This window comes from Lingula anatina, chromosome 4 (assembly GCF_051362555.1).
Source record: "Lingula anatina isolate TDL-2025a chromosome 4, LinAna3.0, whole genome shotgun sequence".
NCBI classification, from domain to species: domain Eukaryota; kingdom Metazoa; phylum Brachiopoda; class Lingulata; order Lingulida; family Lingulidae; genus Lingula; species Lingula anatina.
This window is the reverse complement of record NC_141770.1, coordinates 29,367,533-29,378,398: the sequence shown is the minus strand read 5'-3', so window position 1 is coordinate 29,378,398 and position 10,866 is coordinate 29,367,533. Positions and strand designations below refer to the sequence as shown.

Here is a 10,866-nt window from a genome sequence, read left to right as displayed (position 1 = left end):
AGTAAGTGGTGTTCGTCATACATATGAATGATATGATGATTCTTTTTAACACCCTTCTTTTTTGGCGAGATGTCAATTGATGAATTGGTGAAAACAGGCTCGAAATAGAAACTGACGTTGGGGAAAGTTCTTACAGTTTGATTAGCTGGCAATTTTCAAATAAAAACGGAATAGGTATGACGAAGGAAATTTCGTCGAAATGGCCTAATATGAATTCATCGGATAAAACTTGACAAGAGCTGCGTTTCAAGTACAGCGTTCATACTGACGGCCGAAATAATGGAGGTGAAGGACGAGATGATAGTAAACATGGACGTTGTCCCAACATTGAATTCCGTAAAAGATCGGATAGAACACAAGTTTGACGTTCGTCTAGGATTTGGCCTTATCGCCAATGATCCAGATGGCAGTAGAAAACAGTGGATCGAATTTATTGGGTCTTTGGAAAATCAATACGGTGTGAAACTGGCAAAGGTAAATTTGTAATAATAAGCTAGCTTTAATTTTTTAACGTGTTTTTCATATTAAGTTTCCTTTTTAATTGTACCACCAGCGTAGGCGCTGGCGGTACACATGGTTTTAGTCCCGACCCGCATGTTCCGCCGGCTCCTCTGGCTCCGCCGCCATCTCACCTTTACCTCTTCTCCTCCTAGACGGTAAGGGCCTCCGTACCCATCTCTTGGATTTAGGTCACCTATAATCCCAACTCGTTCCACGTAAAATTTGGGCTTTGTCGGTATTGGGGTCTAGGTGTGGCACTCAGTGCCATGCACCCTTGTCCAAAAATGGCAAAATTAAATGCTAATTATCTACCCTGCGGAAGGAATTATGGGAAAAATTGCAGTTTTATCTTTAAAAAGCCACAAACAGAGCAGAGTTTTGAAGTTGAAGTTGATTAATAAAAATGCTTGTCCATTTTTTTCCGTCTGTAATGGTGATCAATAACCAATATTTCTCAAAAACTAATAGATGTTATTTCAAGTTTTTTGGTCAGAAGTTTAGGCTTGCACTAATCAATATTCCTGCCAAATTTGAACAATGTATGTATTATAGTTCTTGTAGAATTTATTTTTAAAGTGTCAAAATTCCGTCCGTAATGCAAAACGAATACCACGGAATGCCCCTTCTACAGATGGCTTTCCAAAAGTCATATGTGTAGATTTCAAATATGCCCTTGGATTTGACCTTTATTTCAAGGTCAAACAGGCCAAAATTTTCAAAAAAACTAAATTTTTTACAAAAAAAAAATTATTTGCGCTGTTATTCAGACACTACACAGACTTAACCAATAATATTATTGGATAGTGTTACCCTTCGGGTCATCTTTCATCTCCGTGGATTTGGGGTCAATTGAACTTTGCAAATTTTGGTACCCTTTTATCTCCGAAACTTGCAGAGATGGGTCCATAGTTACTATTGAAGTTGAATAAGAAGTCATATACTGGTAATCTTACTCTGACCTTGAAATTGACCTTTGACCTACTTTACACCATGAACTAAACTTTGCACCTTTTTTAATGCTTACACTTTCAAAACTGGCAAAGATACGCCCATAGTTACTATTGAATTTGAATAGAAAATCATTAGAGGCAATTTACTGTGACCTAAAAATTGACCTTTGACCTACTTTTCACCATGAACTGAACTTTGCAAATTTTGGTTCCCTTTTATCTCCAAAACTGGCAGAGGTAGGTCCATAGTTACTTTTGAACTTGAATAGGAAGTCATATACTGGCAATCTAAATGTGACCTTGAAATTGACCTTTGACTTACTTTTTATCATGAATTGAACTTTGCAAATTTTAGTTCCCTTTTTGTCTCCAAAACTGGCAAAGATACGCCCATAGTTACTATTGAATTTGAATAGAAAGTCATTAGAGGCAATTTACTGTGACCTAAAAAAATTGACCTTTGACCTACTTATCACCATGAACTGAACTTTGCTAATTTCTTTCCCTTTTAACTCCAAACCTGGCAGAGATAGGTCCATAGTTACTATTGAAGTTGAATAGGAAGTCATATACTTGTAATCTTACTCTGACCTTGAAATTGACCTTTGACCTACCTTACGATGAACTGAACTTTGATTGTACCATTTTTAGTTATATGTATATTTTTTTTTTGCATATTTTGAAAATTCTTGTTGATTGCATTTTTTACAGCTTGTCAAGCACAAGACTGGTGGTGGTGTCCCTTTTTTTTTGTGGGGGGGGGGTCTATACGCATGCGCTTACTCCAGCTGGTGGTACAATCTTCGGAGGCGGTATCGCCTCTCTGATCCTCTAGTTAAATATTGCCCAGCAATTTTCTTTACCTTAATTGTGAAAGATATTCAGGAAATCAGCATGTATTAGTACTTAAATTCTAGAAATAACATTTTAGACCACAATGACTTACAGCTAGTATTTAGACTGATAAATTAAGATTCAAGTTTATTTTTAAAATCACTAAATGCTAGTCTCCATACTGTTGAAAACCATTATAAATTTGTTTATCATTAACTTTTCCAAAACATAGAATTATGATTAAGAATTTTATTTCAGTATCATTTTGGTATCGAGCCAACTGACGTTGAAGTCTTGATAAGCCGGCATTTATCTCAATTCCAGCATCATTAATCTGTTTATCATTAACTTTTAAATTAAAATTTTAGATAAATGTTTTTTTTTTTTTTTTTATAATTATATCAGTTAACAGTCAGTCATTTGCTTTTTTCAGGAATATACCAAATCTCTTTGTAACCCTGAAGGTTCAGTAATGATGCCATACCCTGCTGTTCTACATACAGTTTTAACATGTCCACCAGTTCACGACAAATTGGAACGGAAATTTGAAATTGCTGCCATTTTTACGCATCATAATGTGGCCAATATCATGGGCTCAGAACTTGGAGTTGTCATGGCGTCTTCTGCCCTTGATGACCTGTCGGCAAAGTATAGGAAAGGTCAGCAACAATCTAGTGAGGAATCGATAATGTTAAATAGGCAGTTTGCAAACAAGTTAGACAGTTATAGTGATGTACAGGCGGCAATTCGTGACTTTAGTTCCCTTCCTTTGGGATGCCAGAAGATTGTAATCGAGTGGTTGGAATTTGACGATGGCAGAGGAGACTTGAGAAGGAGCCCTTACACAGGACTCCAGTACAATGTGACATCACAGAACAACGGACCCAGACCAAGAACACAAGGCCAAGATTGCCCAGATTCGGCAGTGAATGATGTCTTGGAAATGGACAGTGTCGATGGTACTATGGTGTTTCCGCAGCACAGAGCGCCTCCTATTGGTGGAAGAGGTGGTGATGTGCCAGATGGTGTGGCTGTGTTTGATGCAGGTCAGACTAACACATATAGTAATGGAAGTTTTACTCATTCCCATGATCCAGATCAGACACCTGTTATGAGCATGTCACGACTGCAAAGAACAATGGATTATACAGCTAGAAACTTGACAAATTTTCCAAACACACATTCGCAAACAGGGGTTAGTGCGCAATCGTCTGGGGGAGAGACAGCAGATTCTGCAGAGAAAGCTCCGATGATGTGCTCAGATCAGAACATTCCCATTCCACAGCACTATTATGCTTTGCTTACAAATCTCAGTTACACTGAACAGGAGATGCGTGAAGTCATTCACGAGAAGGGGACTCATCTGCGAGTTGCAGAGCTTATCAAAGCTCTTTCTGATTTGAGGAAAGCAAAAGCCGGTGGTCAAACGAGTACAGGAAATGATGTACATGTTACTAGTTCTGAAACTGTGTTTAATACAGGGTTCACATCAACTGAGCCTGCAGCAATGACAACCTCACCCCACACTTACACTGGCTTCACATCTAGAATTGAGAGCAACTTTTACAAGGGTGCAAATACTGATATTGCCATGGCTGCAAGCTCCTATGCTGGTCATGGAAAAATTCTTTCTGGTGCCGCTTCCAATACAGGCAGTAATTTTGCCATGGACATAAATGCAACAGGATCTCGTCCAACAGACAGCAGTGCCATAACATCAGTTGCTATGTTGCCAGAGCCCCGGGTTGTGCGGAGAAATGTCACAGATTTTGTCACCCTGGATTCTGATGAGGACGTGGCCCCCATGCCCCAAGAGAGAAATCGCCGAATTGAGTCTGGTGATATTGAACGTCTGGCTCATCATTTGGGTCAGGAACAATTTGATGATGATAACGAGCCAGAGCCCCCGTTTGTGAGGAGAAATGTCACCGATTTTGTCACCCTGGATTCTGATGAGGATGTGGCCTTCATGCCCCAAGAGAGAAATCGCCGAATTGGGTCGGGTGATATTGAACGTCAGGCTCAATATTTCGGTCAGGAACCATTTGATGATGATAACGACGAATTGCAGCCCAAACACAGAAAACAAGACCCACAGAGTCCGATACAAGCTTTTCAACTACAGCACAGAGATTTGGGTAATATATGCCTCATTCAAAATTGTTTGAACATTTGAAAGATGATAACTATTTTCACTGGCTTTCAAGGCTTAAAAGATTACTAGCAATTATCATTTTAGTCAGTTAAATCTGGATAAAATATCTGACTTGGCTGAACAAAAATTAATATAAGTATTTAGCTTTTTTTTTTCAAGTTGACTTTGTAGCCTAACTTTTTGCCCAAATAACTGAATTAGTTATTTTGTAAATTTCTCTTATCAAAACCTGAATTAAAGTTAGTTTTTCTTTAAAATTTTAAATACTCAACACACATTCTTATGGTATTAAAAACGTTTGTATGCAATGACCTTTGTTACAATATATTTTTTTAATTTATATGATTAGAGACAGACAGGGGTAGCGGTCAAAAACACAAGGCATCGGAAAGTCCTAACAGAAAGAAAAAGGCTAAAAAGAAAAAGAAACTGAAGCCAAAAGAGCAACAATTCCATGCTAAAGGGGGCACCACTCGTCAAGAGAACTTACAAAATTATGGCAACAACTCGGATAATGATGATATAATGCATATAGGAGATGTTGAACCCCCTCCTCAGAATTTTTATAACCCTGGTAAAAGCCGTGATGAATATACAGGAAGAAATGGTGGCGAAATGAACCGAGGCAGGTCGGCTTCACCTCACCAGATGGATGTTTCTGAAGCTAAAGACTCGTCCAGACCCAGAACCAGATGGGCCAGTGGCAACAGCCAAGAGGTTGTGGAGGCTGCTGGGAAGGACGTGCCACTGAGGTGTATTGTCATTGACGGAAGCAATGTGGCTTTTACGTAAGTATGAAATATGGTATAATTTGGGAAGCATGCGCTAGTTAACTATTATCACAAAGCTACTTCAGCCTTAGGCAGCATTCACCACAGCAGACTAACTAGTCTTTGGATCAAATATGGCTGACCAGCTTGAATGCTGCAGGGAATCTAATCAGGGAGTCAGTTAAGAATTAGACAGCAAGCTTTTACAGTGGATCCCCATATGATGGTCTGGGGACTTTATAGTTTGCTGTTCTGAATGCAGTCTCAGAAGATACTTGGATTCATTAGGAGAATGTGCTCTGTTGCCAAATATTAAACTTATAATACATTTTTATGTAATTATTTACTCTTACTCACTGTTAACTGTTACAGCTTTAATATTACTAAATAAAATTGATTAATAATATTGTTTTAAACAGTGTTTAAAAAAAATATTTTCGTAAATAATGAATTAAAAGTTTAAAGGGATTTCAATTCAAGTCAGCATTTTACCAAATGTGTGTTACAGTGCAAATTTAAATTTAATTTTCAAAGATGAATTTATACAAAAAAATGTGAATTAAAATTTTTTCTTAAACCAGGCATGGCAAGAAGCAAGGACAATACTTCTTTTCCTGGCTGGGTATCCAGATAGCTGTGGACTATTTCAAGAATCGCGGCCACACCGAGATCATGGTGTTTGCCCCACAGCACTTCAAGAGCACGGCCAGATCTCAGGACCCTGAGAGAGACGAGGCTCTCTGGAAGCAGCTGGAGGGCAGTGGCATGCTTACTTTTACCCCCTCCCGGAAGATTCAGGGAAAGAGGCAGACTTGTTATGACGATAGGTGAGTGGATAAAGGAGTTGTTTTTTATCTTTTTTAAATTAAAAGAATTGGTAGTCCTCCACTTAATATCTATTTGCCTGCATAGGGAAATATTAATCATTATTATTTTATCTTCATGAAGTTGGTGCAAAAAGTATCTAGTCTTCATTAGCTTGAGGACTAAATTTTAAAAGATCTCCTTTTATTTATTAATTCATTTCTTATGTTTTACTTTATTCATTTCTTTATTAATCAGGTCTATTTGTAATTTATTTTTCAGGTTTATAGTCCAGTATGCCTTTCAGAAGGATGGTGTCATAGTGTCCAATGATAACTACCGTGACTTGATGGAAGAGAGTGAGGAATGGAGAACATTCATAGAACAGAGGTAGGCCTGTCAATATCTGATAAATCAGAAAAGAACATCTTGCTTGAATTTTAAATGTTTTATTACATGTATATATACATGATAAATATGTCTGAGAAAAAGGATACTCTTTTGCAAACTATTATTTATTTCTCATGACATAGTGTGGTGTCATAGAAAAAGACTGTTTATGAAAAGAAAATAATAACTGGTGTTTTGATGTAAAAAAATAGTGTTGAAAATTCACCAAAAGGTCTACTGTTCCAGAGAAAAATGTTACTTTGGATTTTAAAATATTTTATTAAGTTGTCTGGCACTAAGTCTACCTGTCATTGGCAACAGCCTGGTGAAGTAGGTTTGAGTACTCATCTCCAAAATATTACTCTTATAAATCTCTGTAGGTTGTTGATGTACGCCTTTGCTGGGGACATGTTCATGCCCCCCAATGATCCCTTCGGCAGAGGAGGTCCAACACTGGACCAGTTACTGAAAAAACTAGACCCCAGGGAGATGGAGAGATTGATGAGGTGAGACCTTAAGTTGTTGCTAGATATCAGTTTTCATTATAAGTTAATATGTCTACTTTAACCGGTGTAATGATAAAGATGCCAACTGACATTGGAAGCCATATGCTATGATCTCTCTCTCTCGCTCTCTCTCTCTCTCTGATTTCATAACAGTAATAATAATTGTTGTACAACTTATCGTGATTAGAGAATGTCAAAGAGCACAGAGTCCTCAAAGAGGCGTTGGAGGTTGGGGTCAGAAAGGTCAAAGACCACGAGGGCATGATCAAGGTCAGAATAGAGCAACAAAGCCACCAACAAGGCAACCAAGGTCGGAGGAGAAAAACAGAGAATTTTTCAATGAATTGAGAAAAATAATACCTGATAACGATGCCAAGATCCAAGCTGTGCTGAAAAATCATCCTTACGATACGGATCTGAACAGATTGGTGGGACACTTGTTGGATGTTCTGAACTGAATAATTGGATATCTGAAGAAAAGTCTAAATATTCTGTACTGAAGCACAGATTGCAGCCATATGAAAAATATTATTTTTCTTTGGCCATATTACTTTTTTTCAATCAAATATAAATGTAATGAAAAATGAAGGTAACTTCTCTCTGTGTGAAGGAAGTTGGATTTCTTTCCAATTTGACAGATTTAGTGAAGAGAGAGTTGTTATATATTCAGGTGTGATATGCATGTATGCCAAATACGTCATGTCTGTATCTTTTGTTTTCAACCTCAGCCATGGTAAAAGCTAAATAACACTATCACTAGAATGAAAATTTAGTTTACCCTCTTGCTTTTCCTGTGGTATAATTATTAGTATCACCAGTGTGTACACTGGTGGTACTCATGGTTTTAGTCCTGACCAGTATTGTACGGCTCCGCTGGCTCCGTGGGCTCTGCTGGCTCCGTGAGCTCCTCCGGCTCCGCAGGTGGCGTGGGATACAAGTCACCGTTACCGCTTCTCCTCCTAGACCACACGGACCTGTGTCCTCATCTCTTGGATTTAGGTCACATATAATCTCAACTTGAACCCCCTGGTTTTTTTGTCTCAGTCAGTGCATTCGCTTGGGCGTGACACTCGATGAAATGTACCCTTGTCAAATTTTTTGAAAATTCAATGCTACATATCTCCTAAACGGAAGGAATTATGGGAAAAATTAGTATAGAAGTCTGACCGAAAGTCGTATATGAGGATTTCAAATATGCCTTCGGATTTGACCTTTGACCCTTTTTTCAAGGTCAAACAGGCCAAAATTTTCTAAAAATGGGAATTTTTTGCAAAAAAAAAAAACTTTTATTTGTGCTGAATTCCAGAAACTACACAGAGTTTAGCACTCGTATTATAGTGAGGGGATGCAATTAGGGACTCCTTTCATCTTTGGGAGTTTGGGGTCAATCGGTGCATTTTCATGGGAGAAACGGCCATAAGATACTGAAACTGAAAACTTTCCCTAATTTTGGAACCGTAAATGCTAGAGACCTTGTTTTTTGCATCATGTAGAGCTTGTCAAGCACATAACTGGAGGTGGTGTCCATTTTTTTGTTTGCGATACGGTCAAGGAGTTGCGCTGTATCAAAAAACACAACTGAGCAATATTCAATGGTGAAAATAAAATGTGAAATACTCCAAAAGTAGCTGAGATACACCCATAGTTACTATTGAACTTCAATAGGAAGTCATATACTGGCAATGTAACTGTGACCTTGAAATTGACCTTCAACCTACTTTTTACCATGAACTGAACTTTGCAATTTTTCTATCCCTTACATCTCCAAAACTAGCAGAGATACACCCATAGTTACTATTGAACTTGAATAGGAAGTCACATACTGACAATCTAACTGTGACCTTGAAATTGACATTTGACCTACTTTTGACCATGCGCTGAACTTTGCAATTTTTCCATCTCTTTTATCTCCAATACTGGCAGAGGCACACCCATGGTTACTTTTGAACTTGAATAGGAAGTCATATGCTGGATGTCACATCTGTCACATTTGACCTTTGACTTTCTTTTCACTGAACTTTGCAAATTTTCTATCCCTTATATTCCCAAAACTGGCAGAGATAGGCCTATTTCTTTCTTTCAATATATATGCAACACTGATTATGCATTTCAAAGAAAACTGACAAGCCTATTGTCTTGAAAATCGGCTTGATCAGACGATTTTTATAAAAGTTGTGCTGTTTTTTTTATTTTGGGGGAAGGGGCATATTTCTTGTCTTGTTTATTGCATTTTGAAGAGCTTGTCAAACACAACACTGGTGGTTGTTCCTGTTTGTTTTTTGGTTTTCCATACGAATGTGCTTACTCCAGCTGGTGATACAATATCCGGAGGCAGTATTGCCTCTCTGATCCTCAAGTTTGTAAAGTTCTTCATTCTTGCTAATTTTATTGTTGTAAATAAAAAGCAATGCAAAAAAATACCTATAATTGTAAGAATATGAAGTATAATTCAACATATATATAAAAGGTATTGTAAAAGATTTAGAAGTGGCAAATGAGAATTGGTTTATTTTTGTATTTACTTCTTGTAACACCAGTGTTTCACCAAGAAATACTTGAAATCTGACTTCTAGGACTGAGGAAATCAGTTTTGAACAAGGTGAGAAGCAACAGAGAGAATTTTATTGTGTAGTATGTAATTAGCACAGCTTAGTAAAAAATTACATCTACAATGATTTGAAAAGACAAAATCCTGTTGAAAAAAATTACTAGATAGAAAATTCAGTAATGCAGTCCACAAGGACATGTATATGTGGGATATTGATCACATCCATATTCAAAGATGCTTTTGTAAATTTGTGATTTTATAACCAACCAGTTTAGTATGTGTGTTTTGCAATAACGACGTATTCATTGGATATTAAATGAAGCAATGCAGTCTGTAAACGTGGGATATTTTCTATAATATTGTTATAATGTTATCTTTATGTTTTTGTAAATCTTTACCTTTCAAATGCTAACTTAATAGAAAGTCTGTAACAAATTTTTGTTTTATCTTGCATATAACCTCAGTAGTTAAGATGGCACTACTTGAACATTTAAGCGTGATCTTCTGGTAGGACTTCTACGTATAATTATTTGTTTAATGGATGGGAAGTGTAATGGTAGATACTAGATGAACTGTTCTCCTCCCCATCTCCCATTCACATCTTCCAAGTTGTAAAATATACAAGTAGATCAGTATTAATTGGTTAAAAAGTTAGAGGTTATCATATTTTTGTATCTTCATTTATTTTAGCTTAAATAATTATTCAGGAGTACAAACTGTCCTGTCCACTTACCATGATGTGGGATATTGTTGCTTTTACTGAGATTATTTTTCTTATTTTAATCTTTTGTGTGTGTGCACTGTGAAGCTTTTTGCAAAAGTTGATTTTGAGTTTCATGTTTTTTTTTTCTGTGTTTTAACAGAGAAAGTAATCAGGGGTGCAATACTTGAAGCTTTTGTAATTTAGCAAAGTAATTGACAATGGTATTTTCTTAGCTTTTTTTTTTTTTTTTTTGATTGCTTTAATTTGTTGATAAAGCAAACTTGCAAAAGTTTCGTGAGAATAATTTTCTGTACGAAATACAACTGTCAATAAATAAAAAAGAAAAATTCTGATAATGTTTTTAATACAATTTTCCATGAATGCAAATAAAAATATATAAGTGGAATATGTGAGTGAGAGGTATTTAAAAAAGTACACAAGCAGGGCAAGTTACAACACAGGACTTGTTATTTAAGTGTATGAGAGGAGAGAAAAAATTCTCTTCAGATTTGACTGCATTAGGTGTGACAATGTCGAGTGGCAGTGTGTTAGGTGTGAAAATGTCATGAAAATGAGTTAGATGTGAAAAGTTCAGACAGGAAAGTGTGTTAGGTGAGAAGTTGTTCAGATATGACAGTGTGGTTGTGTCAAAATCCAATTATGTGTGTTTGATGTAACAAAGTAAAGACATTAGAAATTGTGATA

At 36.8% G+C, this 10,866-nt stretch overlaps 1 protein-coding gene across 1 annotated transcript; it reads left to right on the top strand.

Moving 5' to 3' along the window:
- The first annotated feature begins 76 nt into the window (after nt 1-76).
- On the top strand, nt 77-10,864 carry LOC106172534 (uncharacterized). Its single transcript, XM_087010782.1, has 7 exons — nt 77-474; nt 2,719-4,423; nt 4,790-5,228; nt 5,792-6,037; nt 6,297-6,404; nt 6,785-6,910; nt 7,098-10,864. The coding sequence occupies exons 1-7, from the start codon at nt 280-282 to the stop codon at nt 7,366-7,368; spliced, it is 3,090 nt and encodes a 1,029-aa protein (XP_086866908.1). The 5' UTR covers nt 77-279; the 3' UTR covers nt 7,369-10,864.
- The last annotated feature ends 2 nt before the right edge of the window (nt 10,865-10,866 follow it).